At 42.4% G+C, this 17,063-nt stretch overlaps 1 protein-coding gene across 1 annotated transcript in view; it reads right to left on the bottom strand.

Annotated features, from left to right (window-relative positions):
* Nucleotides 1-16,344: 16,344 nt before the first annotated feature.
* HIPK3 (homeodomain interacting protein kinase 3) overlaps nt 16,345-17,063 on the bottom strand; it is a 49,519-nt gene continuing 48,800 nt past the window's right edge. Inside the window, exon 15 of the mRNA XM_054390292.1 lies at nt 16,345-16,868. Coding sequence (XP_054246267.1) covers nt 16,392-16,868 — 477 coding nt within the window. The 3' untranslated portion in view covers nt 16,345-16,391. The remainder of the gene's footprint in view (nt 16,869-17,063) is intronic.

The raw sequence follows: 17,063 nt of genomic DNA, 5'->3' as shown, positions 1-17,063 counted from the left end.
ACAGGATAAGACTGTCTGTGGAGAGGAGCAATGATGAAGAGTTCTGTCTAGTAAGCAGACTGCAGTTTCCACAAGCAGAAGCAGCATTGTAGCTTCAGGGGCTGTTAATCTTGTTTCTCTCGATTACACCAAAGTCTGAAGAGCAGACTTACTCTAAAAAAAAATAATAAATCTTGGAAGCAGAGGTGAAAAATCAAATCAGTGGAAACTCCTACAGGAGTAATCTTAATTCAGATATTACATATGGAGAGATCAGCACTACAACAAAAAATTATATTACATCTGGCACTGATGCCAATGTCTATTCCCGATGAACCAAGAATACCAGATCAGCTCTCCAGGCTGCAGTTCCAGAGGGACATCAGAGTGGAAAGACATCAAAGAGGACTCACAAGAATGATGAAAGATGGCAAAAACATGCCCTTGATTGAACCACCCAAGAACTCAAAGCAAAAAGCATGACTTGATCACAGTTTACTTGTAGCTATGCATGGAATAAAGATTTTAGAGCTCTTTGGTTTGGTAGACAGCATGCCTAGAAAATGCAATGGGACAAATTCAGTTTTGAAATTACATTCCCAAACATGATAGTAATGCCTTTCCCCAATAATTGTGATGAACTGCCTAAGCCCCTCAAAATTTTCATTTTAGTCTTAATTAATAGTCTTCTAAAGGATACTCAGAACTGACACATTTGTACAAGTCACAAAGAGGAATCTAATTGCACACCTTATGCAGAAGACAAATTCAATGTCAGTGACTACTTTGTGATCTAAATGCCTAAAAATCTTTTACCAGTACAATTTTTCCAGTGGTCTATACTCCTTATGGCCCATCACTATCCTTCTCCAACTTCTGCTACTCATTTGGATGTGAGATGATCAGAGGAAAAGCTCCCATGTGCTCAGGAACAACCCGAGCTGGTCAACAAGATCTTTGTATGTGGCTTCTCAGTACAATGTAAACATGTCTCAGAGCTCTTGACAGACGACAATTTGGTGAAATAACTCCATAGTCTCACATTAATTATATGACAGGACTCCACAAGCATTTTAGAGGTGTTTCACTAGCAAAATAAAGGTAGCTACAGAAAATACTGGTTTCTTTTAAATAACAGTAGACCCATGAACAGCACCCCAGGAAATATTTAATCATCACTCCCACTTATTCACTTAGCAAAAGACCTGTAGGCAAATTAAAGTCCAAGCTCTAATTCTCCAATAAGTCAAACTTTTGTTTTTACATAACAATGAATTTTGGCTACCAAACCTGGTACAAGGGAATAACACTGGTAAATTCAGCAGGATGCAGCTTTGAAAACATCTTTGTCATTGAGCACTCTGAGGAAAAACGTGGCAGTTTCAAGTATGTTCAAGTATGGACTGTCAACAATGGACAATCTTTTTTCACGTCTGCTTTTATCAGACTACCTAATTCAGCAGCTAGATCCAGTGGAAAAAAAAAATTAAAAGGGTTTGAGACCTTTAGAGTGAGCGAGCATCAAGAAATGCAACCAAGCTTAGCTGAAAATACTGAAATGCTACAACACTCAAGCCTGTGTTGGTCATTCAGCCAAGATGTTTTACCACAAGACCAGTGAAGTATTGTTAAAATTACAGTATCATGGAAGGCCAGAACAGACTATACTAAATAAAACAAAAAAGCAAGAGTTTTAAAGATTTCTTAAAATTATCACTAAACATTTCAGCTTGAAGACCTTGCATTGAAGACATTCTACAATGATAGAAAACTGCAAAAGTGCATCCCTTTCTCAACTAGCCATGACCCCTATGAAAAGCCAGTTTTCCTTCACTGATACATTCATCTGCCAAAGCCACTCATCAGATTAAAAGGACACAAAGAGAGAACGAGGCAAGCCTGCAATGGTTACTTCTAAATCATCTCTGCAGAACTTCAGAGAGGAAGGACATCTCATAATTGAAGTACTTTTTGTTGTTTTCAAAACAAAGAACAATTATTTTCGAACAAACTGTTCCCAAGGATAAACTTCCATTTTTCAACTTTTCTCACACCATTTTTATATTGGTTGCCAACATATTTTTCTAGCCTGAGTTATTTCATTGTTTAAGAAATACCACAGAAAATGAATACATCTTTGTTTTCTATCCCTTTGGAATCTGTCTTTTTCAACATTTTAATTTCCATGCATTTTAATGTTTAGCCTTTCTTTTGACTTACTAACACCTAGGAAATCTGCCAGTTAGCACTAGAAGTTACACATATTTATGTAACCATCTTGTGTTATCCTAGCTAGCAACTATATCAGGTTTAATTTACAAAACCCATACCTCTCAAACACAGGGCAACAATTTATTTAAAGGCTTTTTAGTTATTTTCAGCTAAAGACACTGCAGTGAGATCATCATATCACTAAACTGCAGAGTGATGCAGGATAGTTCTGCTGCTTTTTATTACCTGGTATACAAATGGATTTTAATTTATATTGGCTTGCTTCAGGATTTTTTTTATCACCACCTGTCCACATGAGCACTTAGGAAAATACATGATCAGTAGGTACAGTGTGTACAAGGACTTTCCTAGAGAGCAACCAAAACCACTGCATTCAACATATAAAGGCTTTTTAGTCACAATAAGGAAAATGCACACTGAAGGCAATTCAGGAGAAATTTCATAAGAAGAGTTGCTTTACCAACAGATCCATCAAACCTGATAATAATACCTGAAAACTGGAGAACATGCCTGGACACTTTCATTCTCTGGTTACAGTTTTTTTATCTTTTCCTTTAATTTCTTCCATGTACTCCTGTTCAAAGTCAGTAGAGAACAACTAGGGTACTTCCCTTAACATTCCAGCACTAGTATATTGTTAACAGGTGACAAAATGCTATCAGGAAGGCAGTGTCTAACCCATGGCCCACAGAATTAGCAGCAATATGCAGATTAGTTCATAAATGCAGTAGTTCCTTCCTTGGACTCAGTAGAAGGAAGTTCAAACAGTAACTAACCACTGAAATGCTCATTCTTTTAAAATGAAATGTTGATGTGCTTGGACATTGAAGACTAAAATCATATGCAAATATCATCAGTATTTACTTCACCAGAAAAACCATCCCCACATGACTAAGAAAACACCCATAAACAAAAAATTACTCACAATCCCCTTCCTCTCATTCATCAGCCTGACCTCAAGCAAGTGTCAAAGATTTCTGAAAATAGTGTAGTGGAGATTAGGAGGATGCAACATATCCAGTTTCTAGTGGGTAGCTGAGCATGACTGAAAAGAAGCTTTAGGAGTTCCTCCCTGACAACCGGTCTCACAGCCACTTAGCATTCCTGACAGGAAAACATGGAAGCCCTTCAACCTCATCTGAGATACCAGGTGCTTATCTTAACCTACAGAGAATAGTTTCGTTGAAGTTCTTTCAGCACATAAAAATTCAAAGAATCCTGTATCCATATGAATACTAAAAACAGATTATTTATCACCAGCTAATGTAGGGAATAATGAAGATCTAGGAAAGTAGTGAAAGTAAGTAACTCATGACTGGTGGATCTATATCAAGGATATCCATCAAAACATCAAATCCTCCCAAAGAGGCACCTTCTTTGCACGCTCCTGGAGGCCTAAGCTTTCAACCCATGCTGTAGAGTCTTGTTTTGAATAAAACGAGTCAGAACATGAACTCTTCACTATTTTTTCACAGGGTATCAGAGATATCTGCACATATTTTGTTCTGTTGAGATAATCAGACAGAACATCACAAGAGCAGTGTGAACAGCCTGAAACTATTGATTTCCTAAAATACTGGACTTGTAATTCTGGAAGGCAACCACACCACAAGAGCTGTAGAGTGACATTTTCTACATCCTTACCAATTTCCTTGATGTGGAGCTGGATCCCGGGAAGAATTTGCACCTCAATATGCTCACAGCTCGCACATCTGCAGCAGCTCCTCTGGCAGTGGACTTGTACGCCACCCAGAACACTGACCCTGTATGCTTCCAGATGTGTCAGTTCTGCTGCTTTTTATGGATTTTCAGGAGCTCAGAGGTGTTGAGTCAGTGCTCAGGCAGCTGGCATCCATTGGCAGCCACGGTCCACTGGAGGTGGGACTGGCAATTTAGCAGCTGGCTTGCAGCACTCTCCAAGATGTTCAATCAAAGCTCCAGCTGCGAGAAGCAGCCACTGTGCTGGAGGTGTCATTATTGTTTTTAAAATCATTGTTAATTAAGGTGAAATCTCACTGTGCTGCTCTTTAGCAAACACTGGAAGAAATGGACCTTTCCTTGACAAATTTAGCACTCAAACAGGATGCACAAACAAGTATAAAGGATAATGGAAAACGTAAAAGATGTATTTTAACATTTCTTAAAACTTCATTTCAAGGGCCCCCACTGCAGCCCTTCTCATAAGCCAATTAAGTTCATGGGCAACACAACAGTGAGCAATGTGCCTTTCCCACCACTTCATCCAAACAGTAGTGCCCTGTGTATTTACTGGCTGAGAGATGGTCAGCCAGCAGAAACTGCCTCTAACTTCTTCCCCAAAGGAAAATGGTTGTTCATGGTTAATGCCTCTGGTTCATGAGGGAGCTTTAATTGGCTGGAGTCAACCCAAAACCACATGTTCCCTCATCCACTTTCTGGTTCATTACTTTTTCCTCTCTTGACAGAAACATCCAGTTTGACTGAATTTTTGAACTTTTCATCCTGTAATCCATCAGAAGTCACAGTTCTGTACTTCTGACTATGGTGGACCACATAATTTTATTTTCAATCTGAATCCAAGAACTAGTCCTGGGGATGACATGATGTGGAAATTATTAACTCTGCATGTCACTGAGGAGTTTTGTATGCATCCTGCTAAATAAGCATAAAATACTTATTAAATTAAAAATAAAGCTTCTCATCTGCTGTTTGAAACCTAACCATCCTGTACTCAATGGTTAAAGTGTCCCAAGGCACTGAACCCCTAACACAGAGATAACCAATCTCTCTACTCCTAATGCCTGGCTGCCCTACACCTTGTCTTGCCTATATCTCTTTTCAGGGAAATCTTTTCACTTCGGGTTGATTTTTCTTTTTCAGTTGAGGTCAAAGGAACTATTGTAACCACAGTTATTTAAAATCATCTCAGGGATCAGGAAACTCTTGAGTCATCTTCTGAAGTACCAGCACCAGAATAGAACTTCCCTCTTTACCCTCCATGCCCTGAGTTTCCTGGTCCTTTCACAAAGTGGGGTCATATGTTGCACATAAACCCAGCAGAAGAACCCAGCATTTATCTGTGAGTGTGTACAGATGTACAGACATAATTTTCCTTCAGACACAAATACTCTCCAGTGGAGAAAGTTGTCGTAACAACAGTCCATGACAAATGCTCTTCCCAGAGCTGAATGCCTCACACACTGTTACTTGGACTTCATGGCAGCAGACCTGCTCAATGATCCACAGACATTACAGAAATAAGCACAGAAATCATAGAAGCCCATTTGCTTAACAGAAACCTATATGCAAACTGTTCTGTATAAACATATAGAAATTAACCTTCTTAGACACAACAAATTATTGTTTTGATTGAAAATCTGACTATGCTGCATGTTCTGCCCCTGCCTTCAATGGGAGACAGAATTTCATGTGCTCTACCTCCCTTGAAGACAGAGTTTTTGATTTGAGGTTGATATCCAATGTGTGCACCCCAGCGATTGTAACTATCACTAAACACGGCACAGGAGTAATAAAGTTTAATTTTAGCTGTAATGCTCAAAGCTATCAACCCAATCATTTAAAATACCCAGGTAATGCCTATCACTGATGGTACTTCCAACTACCATGTGTGCTATGCACACCATTGCTGTAGACTTTGGCTTGGCACTTCTGTATCTTGTCACCTCTTTTTATTCAAGCTGTAGACTATGAGATAACTACCCAATGTACCTTCTAACTCTGTTAGATTTCCTCACTTAAAAGTGAGATAATGACAGTGTCATAAATACACACAGGAACAAAGAGATTAATACTTTTCATTCTACTCTTGGATGTAGAGATCAAGTGTGAAGAGGTGTCTTGTGGTATTGTCACACATACCTCAGCTTTTAAAATTAATCTGGGAGAGGCTGGCTACCTCCAAGTGAAGATACATGTCACAGTTTAGATGTGGTGCAAAAATTTTTGTGAAATCCAGTCTGAATGGATCCAGTCTGAATGGATCCATTGACTGAATTGACAAGCAGAGGTAAAAAAAAAAAAATCAACCACTCCTCTGATCATGTGTCAGTAAATCAAACCACAGCATTTACATGTTCAGAACAAGTAATGAAGTATGAAGCAGTGTTCCACCAACCTACACCCTGCAAATGAGAAGTCTTACTATACTACAGCTATAAAACTGTCATCAATTGAATACGATTACTGGACACTCACGTTAACAGCTTTGAAACATGGATTCACATCCCTACTCTCTTCTTAAAATCATGGGATTACTCTAGCCATACATCAGTTTTAGCCTCTTTCAATTATTTTAGCATAGCCTTAAAATTATATTTGGCACCTATATCTGGCACATACAATAACTGCCAGCAACAGTAGTAATTTCTGCATTGAGGTCACCGAGTATATTGACTGCACAGAATGCTGTCTGACTCAAAGTCAAGGGAAATAGGAAAATTACAATGCAGAAATTGTTGGGGATCTCGGCTGCCTTTGAGATCCAGCCCTCAGACCTCGGCAGAGCTCGCCCTCTCAATCCCTCCTTGTCCTCACCTCCGCGCCACACACAGAATCATTAGAGATGATCCTTAGGTTTCACAAAAGCCCTGCCTGTCTCTCTGTCTCTGCAAGGAGCAGGACCTGATCCAGCAAGCCTGTCCCACAGGAAAAGCCGCTATCTGTGCGTTCGCCGGGAAGAGCAGGGCGCTGATCGCAGCGCAGGCTGCCTGCAAGGAACGGCAGCACAGCCCAGCACCCGCTGCTCACAGAGCAGCCTCTGTCGAAAGCGCGGGTAAAAAGGGATGCAGGAGACAATGAGGGTGAACCTGGCTCTGTCACCGCTCGCAGCGTCACCCGGCGCAGGGCAGATTTCACGGTGACAATCGCTGGCTTTGGAAAGCAGGGCTGAGGCACACCAAATCCTCTGCCACGGCAGCAGGTGAGGCTGTTGTGCAGGCGGCGGGGAAGCCCGAGCCTTGCCTCACAGCCGCCCCCACCACCCACCCATACGCGCTTTCTGGGCGGGCAGGGCGGTGACAGCCTTACTCCTTCACGGCCCCGCTCCACCACAGCCCCGCTTGACGACAGCCCCACTTCGCGACCGCCCGGCTCCGAGACAGCCCCGCTCCGCGACAGCGGTGCTTGACGAAAGCTTTGCTCCGTGACACCGGCTCTCCCCGCCGCGGGCCCGCCGCAGCCACCCGCCTCCGCGCCCGCTCCACGGTACTTACCCGGCTGAGCCCAGGCGCAGGGCAGTAGGGCCACCATCAGCCCCATCAGAAGGACAGCCCCGGCCAGGCCTGCTCCGCCGCCCGCCGGCTGGGCTCTCCGCGGGGGCGCGGGACTGGGCGCTCCACCGGGCCCTGGAGAGGGTCGCGCCCCGCTCCGTCCGCTGCCCGCCGCCCGCCGCCACATTCCCGCGCCTTGCACGGCCCCGCCGCTGCTCAGCGGGCAGCGCTGTCCATCGCCTCACCGCGCCGGGCTCTAGAGCAGCGGCTATGCAGGGAGGCGGCGACGGCGGCGGCAGAGGAGGAACGGGGGGCACCGCATGCTGCCAGCGGCTTTAGCCGGGTGCCCGCCGCGACCGGAGGACGCGGGGCCGATGCCCCTCAGCGACGGCAGCACGGCCCCTCCGGCTCCGGCGCGGAAAGCGGTGCGGAAGACAGCTTCATCCACAAAGGGCTCACGTCGCAGCCAGTCCCGGCCCCGCTCCCCGCCCTCCGAGTGCGGGGAGGCGGGGAGCGGAGGCGGCGCTGCCGGGGCCGCGGGGACCCCCCTCCGCCGCCCCGCGGGGCGCCCGACCCCCTGCACCCGCCCGCTCCGCTAGGACCGGTACCCGGGAGTGGCCCCGCGACCGCAGAGAGGGGCCCGGTCGGGCCGGGGCGCGCGAGCGCTGTCCAGGGCGGCCCCGGAGAGGGGGACGGGCGCTGGGGTCAGCCACCGCCCTCCGCCTTCGAGGGCGCATTGAACGAGCATGAGCTCTTGGCCTCATCCAGTCCCTCAGTCTCTGAAGCAGTTGTGCCCAGCGCACAAGAATAAAAGTCGTCCTCTGCTCACCTCAGTCACTGCCAGCTGCTGTACCTGTGGGTCTCCAGGCCAGTGTATCTCCACGGATAGCCCTCATTAACTAGGGTACCAGCAAACACCTCTTCTCAGGAAGCAGTCCAAGCCTTGACACAGGACAGAGCACCACCAGCAGCAGTTCTGCTGGTCCAGAAACAGCTCAGAGAATAAACAAACTAGAGCATGCTGCAGGGATTGGCCAAATTGACAGCTACATCCATGGTCCACCAGTGTGTAAACACAGGAAAGGTTGTCTCCAGCCACCGCTCTCCTGCACTTGGTCACTTTCATCCTGCTCTCAACTGTGCTCAGAACTCCAGGTTGGAAGGGGAGCTTCAAAGAACAAAGGTTTGCCTCAGCAGTGCTTAAAGGTACACAAAAAGATTAACCAGCACATAAAATGTCTCATGAACGGCAGAAGGAGTCCTGCAAGAGACAGAAGCCACCTCAGTCACAGTCAGACCAAACATCATGGCAATTCATTTAGTGATTTCTGTAATTAGTACTTTCAGCAGAGGTAATGCGAATTCCTTATTCTAGTATAATCTCTTTCCTGGCACTGCTTCCTCGAGTTCTTTTAGTTCCCAGATCATGGCTGTGGGCCACAGACAGTGAGAGTGGGAGGAGCAAAGTGAAAGTGGGCTCAGGACAGAACATGCTCCAAGGACTCAGAGATGATTCTGTAAGGGTTAAATCACTATGTGCAAGAAAGCTGCCCTGGCTACCCATCAGTTCCAGAAGGAAGAAGTCATCTTTCTGATAAATTCTTAAAAGTCAGGTTTGAGGTAGAACAAACCCATGCTTGAGCTAGCCACAGGTTAACATCCTGCTGCCCAGCTACTCACAGCATCCCCAGAGTCACAATGACCTATAATTACACATTTATCTGACTGGTTTAGCACACACTGAGTGTCACCAACACAATTATTCAGCCACTGATATCCCATTTGTGCCATTTTACTCACATTTCCCCTCAAATCGCTAATTCATTCCATGCAAAATTAGCTTCTATATAATGACTACTAATGATTGCCCACAGAGAAAAGATGGCAGTTGCATGATCACTGTAGTAAAATAGATCGCTTACTCAGCACTTGCTGTATTTAGAGCCGTCAGATCCGGTGCAGGGCCCTCTGCTGGTACCTTGCTACCTTACATGAGTCCTGTGACAAACCCCTTTCAGCATTTTCACACTTGTACACGTTTTATCGTAACACAACCTTTGTAACAGATCCATCAACCTATCATTATTTTGATAGCACTTTTTCTCAACAGAGCACTTAACCATTACAGTCTTAATTTTCCATTATACAGTATATATGTGTGCCCATGCATTATAAAGTACTGTCATCTTTTTTTTTTTTTCCCTAGCAGATTTAGTTATTTCAATATTTGAAATACATGTGTATTGGTTTAAGGTGACTGGCCCCACTAGGAGGGACGGGGCTACCAACCCGCACAGGGGCACAGAGCAACAGAACAAACTGGAACATATATTCTTCACCATGGTTACATCATGCTTACTGTATGACAGGAAAGGAGCTCGCTGGGGTGTATGTAGTATATTGTATAGTTTGTAAAGTTTCCTGTTCTGGGGTTTTTGTGTTTCTTCCCCAGTTTCCAGACTGGGGTTCATCCCTTTCGTTCTGGTTTTGGTTTGCATGTGGTGGCAGTGGTTTTCGTGGGTTTGTCTGCTGTGCACACTGCTACCTTTTCTCCTGTTTTGTTTTCCCTTTGTGTAATCTGACATCCCTGCAACAGAGTAGTAAAATATCCTTATCTCAACTGACATTTCAGCTTTCCTAGGTCCTTTCCTTCTTGCCCACACAAGAAGGGGGGAAATGAGAAACCCCTCTGTTGAAATTGGTCTGCTGGGGCTCAGCTGCTGGCTAAGTCAAAACCAGGACAATACATTTTTTCCAGAATGGAGAAGATCTTTTATAGCAAGTTAAAAATCACTGAAGTTTGGCCAAGTAACTGTAGTTAACAACTTCCTGCACTTACCTTTCCCAATCCTATTTGTTTTCTTTGTCCAGAAAGGTAATTTCAGCCTCTGGGAGGTGTCTGTGCATTTACAATTGGTGCCCAAATTTGTTTTCCTACAAAGTGTTCTCCCTCCCCCAGTGTGCTCTGTACACCTGGCTGAATGTCAGGTACTTTTTTGCCATCACGCTGGTATATTGTCCATGTGTTCCCTTCTGTGATTATACATGTGGAACGAGGAGGTGAAGTGTACCTACTTCCAACCTGTTTTCCTCTCAGCTATGGAATTCTTAGTGCTAGAAAGCAGTCTATCATTAGTCCAGTAGTCATATTCTAGAAAAGATATGTCATTATGTATAAGATATCTAGATGCTATATGCCAGTGAAGATCTACTCTAGCTGGCTAAAGGGATGTATTGAACATCTCTATAGGATCAGTATATATCTAACTAGAGAAGAGCACTACTCTACCATGCTATGTGACAATAAACCATACACAGAGACTGGAATTCATTCACATTTGCATGAATTCTCCTACCTTTGCCCCAGAGCAATAGGTTGTCATTATCTGTATGCCCTTGGCTGAAACTATGAGTAAAACCTAGATCTAAAATTGCCTTGCTTGCAGTAGACATGCCACAGTCAGAGTCTTGCTTGTCTTTATGAAGGAAGTCATAGACGAGAATCTCATCGAGAGATGAGAAGAAATGAGTGTCCATTCATCAACCTCTCCAGCAGGCTGCAGGGCACGGTCTCTACGTGTGACAGACAGCTGGCATTTTTTGATGAATAAACAGGACAAATTTATGAACATCTCCACACAGGAGTGAAGTCCAATCTCCAGGCAACTCTACCAAGAGGATGTAAATGCTGCTGAACTGCTTTGTGAGCAACACCAAACAGGAGCTTCTCTGTTGTTTCCCAGGGACCGATCATCTGACCATCTCTCCAGCTGAAAACCTAAGCTAATTCATTGAGAAAACATCACGTCATCCTGAAGCCATTTGTCTCACTACAGATCTGTAGCATGTGACAGCCCCATTGACTCTGAAAGCTTTTCCCTGAATGAATCTACCACCATAACTGCAGTATAGAAGTGCTCTTTGCATGTAGTGGCAGGGAAAATACTCACCAAACTCTGAACCAGTGTCAGTCATCCCAAAGGCATGAAAGGATGATTACATACTCATGATTGCCAGTCCTAGTCCTGTCCTTCCACAGGATGGGAAAGAGAAGAGGGGACAGTGCAAAAAGGAAGCAGCTTTCACAGAAACAGAGGTGTCTGTAGAATGTGGATGGATGCCTTTTCCTGTGGCCTAAGGTTCAGTGCTGCAGGAAATGCTCTGCAGACAGGAGGACCAACTTGCACCGAAGACTGAGCAGCTGTGAATGATCAGTAACAGCAGCACCTCATACTTCACAAAGTAAAGCTTGCTGTCAATTCTGAAATATTTTGGTATTCAAAATGTATTTTGAAAGACTGAAATAACAGTGCATTTCCTTTATGACAGCACTTGAAACACCGTGTTAAGCACAGAAATCATGCTACATCATAAATGCCCCATAGCCTGCTTCACAAAAGCTTCCAAACCACTAGATTTCAGTGAGCACTAACTCCACGAGCAGAATGAGCACATTTGGCTGACCACAACACTGGCAAATGCGCCTTCCACGGATGTCTAGTCCACAGCAGGCTGGCCATCTGGAGCCACTGACCGTGTGGGGCCATCTGTAGCAGCAGGAGCACCTTCCTGCTGGCCAAGCAGCAGCTGCCACAGGCTTGGTACAAACTTCAGCAGCCCCGATCTATCTTCTGGTATCTAGGCCAGATAACCTTTTTCTAAGGTTGGAAAAAGTAGGACATCCAGAACAAAGAGCCTTCAAGGTTTGGCTACACTAAAGCAGAATCTCAAGATCCTCCTAAGCAAACCTTGAACGTTAATAAAATTTAGACTTTCATAGAATCCTAGAATGGCTCAGGTTGTAAGGGGCCTTAGAGATCATCTACTCCAACCTCCCTGCCATCAGCAGGGATGTCTCTCAACCAGACGCAGCTACTCAAGGCCTCATCCAACTTGGCCTTGAACACCCCCAGTGAGGAGGCATCTGCAACCTCCCTGGGGCAACCTATGCCAGAATCTCGCCACTCTCATACTGATCTTCCTAAGATCCAGTCTAAACCTACTCTTCCTCAGCTTAAAACCATTCTCTCTTGTCCAATTGCTATACACCCTTATGAAAAGTCCCTCTTCAGCCTCCCTGTAGGACCGCTTCAGGTATTTCAGAAAGAAAAGCAGCTTAGGCAAATGATTACACCAGAATTTTAAAGCGGTCCCTGCAAATTTTCATTACCTTCATCCTAATCCAGCCTTGATGTAGCACAGCAAAAAAAAAAAAACACAAAAAAACCCAAAAAAACAAAAGCCACCAAGTCATCTGCTGCAATATATATTTTAATTCAAAGTGAATCTCGACAGTAATACACCATAAATTCTTATTTTGACACTCACCAAAATAGTCACCTGGAAAACCCGCTTTTTGTGACAAAGTACAGAAGGCTTGGTCACATTTAAATCACTGAGAACTAGAAAGAAATACTATCGCAAACTGTAAGAGACATTACATCCATAAAAAATTTTCCCAGTCCTCATATTGTAATATTGCACAGTGCAATTGCTACATGGCCAACTAGTGTAGCAGAGAAATCCAAAGCAAAAAAAAAAAAAAACAACCAACAAACAAACAAACAACAAAACCCCAACCCAAAACCCAACCAAAAACCAACAAAACCAAAAGCCACAAGTCTACAAATTGTTAAACAGTAACAGTTCAAACTCATTAATCAAGTCTGTATCACTGGGTATTTCTAGAACAAGTCTTCCTACAGCTTGCAGTGTGATTTAACTTTTACTTAACACAAACCAAGTTAATTAGCAGTAAAAACTTAAAAATTTAAAAATTAAAACCACCAACAAACAAACAAAAAGTTAATACAGTAGCATATTTGACCAATAAAACACCCTGAAGTAAAGTTAAAAACTGAGCACGAGAAATTCAATATAAAAATCCTGCAAATTAAAGTAATATGCAGATAAACAGTTCCATAGTCATGCAGTGTTTTATTTAAAAAAGGCATTAAAATGGCAAGGTGTATAACTGCTCCTCAGAGGATGACTTTTCTCACACAGAAAAGGCCCTCGCCCTGAAAACATTTTCATTTTCTTCTTTTTATTTTCTTTTCTTTTTTTCCTGCAGATGGGCCCTGGACACTTGCAGTGCCAAGAGTCCCTTTTCTCCAAGTGTATTGCAGGATGGGGGCAACATCACACAGTATATTGAATTTAACCTGTGACAGGATCCCAAATATTTCATTCTTGGAAATGCAGACATTTCTAGAATTACAATAAAGAGCAGCAGATCTAATTTGGGGCACATTTACAGCAACTTTTTCCTGCATAAGGTAAGATATTGTTGTGATATGCAGAGAACCGTGTCAATTTAACAAGCACGTTAGCTTAAAACCTTAAGCACAGTAAAAAGAAAGTACAGTAAATACGTTAGACCAATGAAAATCCCCATGGCCCCAGAAAAAAAATGCAGTATTTTTTGTTATCACAATACAAAATTTATTTACCCCATTTGCATTGGTGATTCTTGGTGTGTCCATTGCCAGCAATGGAGCAAGCACCAAAAAAACCATCACTTCCCAACACAAGGGAGTGAACAGAAAACTATCTGCTGGACCATATAGAACAAGTCTGAAGTGATAAGGTGGATATCCAATTTGAGCATTTTCTTGACTCCCTATATTTAGGCTTTATACACGTGTTGATAAGATCCCAAATTTATCAGGATAGTCCTAGTTCCTAATGCATGCTTTATATACACACATTTGTACAAAATGCATAGAGTTGATTACTAAAAACACTGAAACATTTGGGAAAAGTTAGGTTTCTTAATTTTCAGTGTGATTAAAAATGTACTGCTGGTATTTTTATTATTTTTCCTTTTTTATGATCTAATACTCTTGTATTTTAGTTATTACTTAAAAAATAAATCAAATGTAGGCACATTTATTTCATTCAGACATTCATTAAATAAAACACTGCTTGTGTTAGTGGACTAAAGGAAAAGATTACCAGTTATTAGCTTATTGATAAATTCAAATGCTTTGCACTCTAATTCCAGTCAACATTACAAGGATTGTATTCCAGATTTTGTTTTTAAAAAAAAGTTGTCAAGCCTGCAAGATGCAGCTTCTTACATGTCTATGCAATGCCAATATGAAAACATTAAAAAAAAGAATTAAGTTACATCAATACATCCACTTATATGCGGTGATGAGCTCAAAGTTAATGGAGATAAAATACTGATGCAAATAACACACCCCAAAAAACCCATATGCAATCATCTTCCATCATTTACAGTATAGTAGTTACAACACTTCAAACAAAAACAAAATTAAGAAAAATAAAAACAACCAAAAAAAAAAGCAACCAAAAAAAACCCCCAAAACAAACCCAAAACCCAGCTTCTATGTCACGTAATTAGACTTGTACAGAAATTAGAAGGCTAAGAAAGAACTAGTTAATCACCTAATTTCACAGCTATCTGAAGTGGCAATCATTATATAGCAGCTTATCTATGATACATTCAAGATAAATGGTACAATTTATTACTTGCCCATAAGCTAAAACACAGCCTCAGCTTAATACCTTCTGTAAATCCCATCTCTACACTACAGTATACTTGAGGTCTATGAAGAAGTAGCTACCTTTTATAGGAAATGGATGATTAAGTCTTTGGTGCTGCAAAAGCAACTTCATTTGAACAAAACAAAAAAATTAAAAGACACACTTCCTAAGGAAAAAAGAAAAAAATAATGCCAAAAGCATGTAATTGACGTCCCTGACGGAATGTATTAAATAAGCAAACACCCGCAACAGGCTAAAACAAATACAAGCATGTAAAAGGACTAAAATCTCTCCCATGCATAAATGAAAGATTGCACACAAAGAACTCACATCTCTTCAAGCTTCAATAGTAATTATTATGCTACTAGTTATTAAATACTGCATGGCTTGCTCAAGCTAAGATGAAACCACACCATGGATCAACGAGCACCTGGCTTTTTCTTTCATTAGCTAGTCAGTCATGTCTACCCCACCTCTAAACATTTGATTATATCCAATTAGACAAACACTTTGAAAAATAAACTACTTAGATTGTATTGCAGTTCTGTTTACCAGTATGAAATACTGTGTTGTGTGTCACTACTCAATAGCTACTGCATCAACTTTTCTTAAAACACTACTAAAAGTCTTGTCTTGAAGCTAGATCATTCGGGGGCGAGGGGGATAAAATAAAAGGCAGCAAAATTGGGCTACAGCAAAAACCATGCTGCCTTCAATAAGGAAAACACACCCAATACTAAAATCATACCACACAAAACCCCAAATGAGCATTACACTATCAAAAAAAATCAGCAGATCTGAATTTTTAAGTGCTGCAGTCCTCAACATTTATATATAAGTAATAACATTAACAACCTCAAATATTTAAGGCACTATGTGTGGGAACATACAATGCAGCTGAGATTATTAGGACAACAACATTTAAGAGCAATGTTTAGGCCTTTTTTTTTTCCTCCCATGCAAAAGACACATGCAAAATGTGAAGAACAACAGCTCAACTTTCAGATAAGTGACTCAACATTTAAACACCAAAATACGCAACACAAACAAGTTACTTCTACACTGTACTGCTGACACATGTGCATCTGTTGCTCTAGTTCTGTACACTGAATGGCTTCCCAAATGTGGACGTGTCTTGCACTAGTTAGAAGGCAATTTTATAAAAAATAGCAGGAGCAAAACCAGATTTCTGCTCCCATAAGTCACCTGTCTAAAGTTACTATATAAGAAGACAACATGACCAAAGACAAGTTATACCAAATGTGCAAAACACATTAAAAGTGAGTTTGTTTTTTGTTTGTTTTTTTAAAGCTCAGAGTTGTTTAAATTGCACCCAAGTCTACATGATTCAAAAAAATAATTTTCCTGTTGTGCCATGGCTAATATTTAATAAATACCATGTTTCTTCTTAAATCAAACTTCTGCATCATTGAGCTTCCTCAATATACTGGATTTGAGTTCTCACATAAATGGATACTGGCTGAGTTTTGTCGGACTCAGTGGAAATCCTGTGTAAGCAGGCGATGCTGTGATGTACGAGTGTGGTGGAAAAATTGGTTTGTACTGAGTCTGATGAATGGTTGGGGAAGGTAGGAGACGGGGATTTATGCCAACTGGAACTTGGTGCACTATACCACTGGGATGAGATATACTGTACGTTGGATGCTGCAGCAAGGGTCTTGAGGTACATGGTGAGGCAAGGAGGTGGGCGACAGGTGCAGCAGTACTAAGGGGTGCTGACGTCGGGTAGGGAAGGATAGCAGGTTGCCCTCCAAGGTGGGTACTGCCAGAGAGGTGCGTGTGCACCGTAGTGTGGCTTGGGCTTCCCTGTGGAAGGGAGAAAGCGTGACCAGCCACGCTGGCTGGGATGTAAGCCTGCTGCCTCCGAGGAGCATAGTTTCCGTTCCACTCCTGCGGCCCAGATCCAAAGTGCTGAACCTGTCCACACAGAGAAATTAGCAGGTCTTAATATTTCTGAGTATAAACAGAGTTTGAAAAATGGAATAATGCACTAAAACTAGTCAGCTTAAAACCAAGAGAAATATAAAGACGGGAATAACAAAATGCTTAAACAAAACAAACAAACAAACAAAAAAAAATAGCAATTTTGATAGTAGCACAGACAGGAAATCT

The sequence above is a fragment of the Indicator indicator genome, chromosome 21 (genome assembly GCF_027791375.1).
Source record: "Indicator indicator isolate 239-I01 chromosome 21, UM_Iind_1.1, whole genome shotgun sequence".
In the NCBI taxonomy this organism is placed as follows: domain Eukaryota; kingdom Metazoa; phylum Chordata; class Aves; order Piciformes; family Indicatoridae; genus Indicator; species Indicator indicator.
Note: the sequence above shows the minus strand (reverse complement) of the source record. Positions and strands in the feature narration are given on the sequence as shown.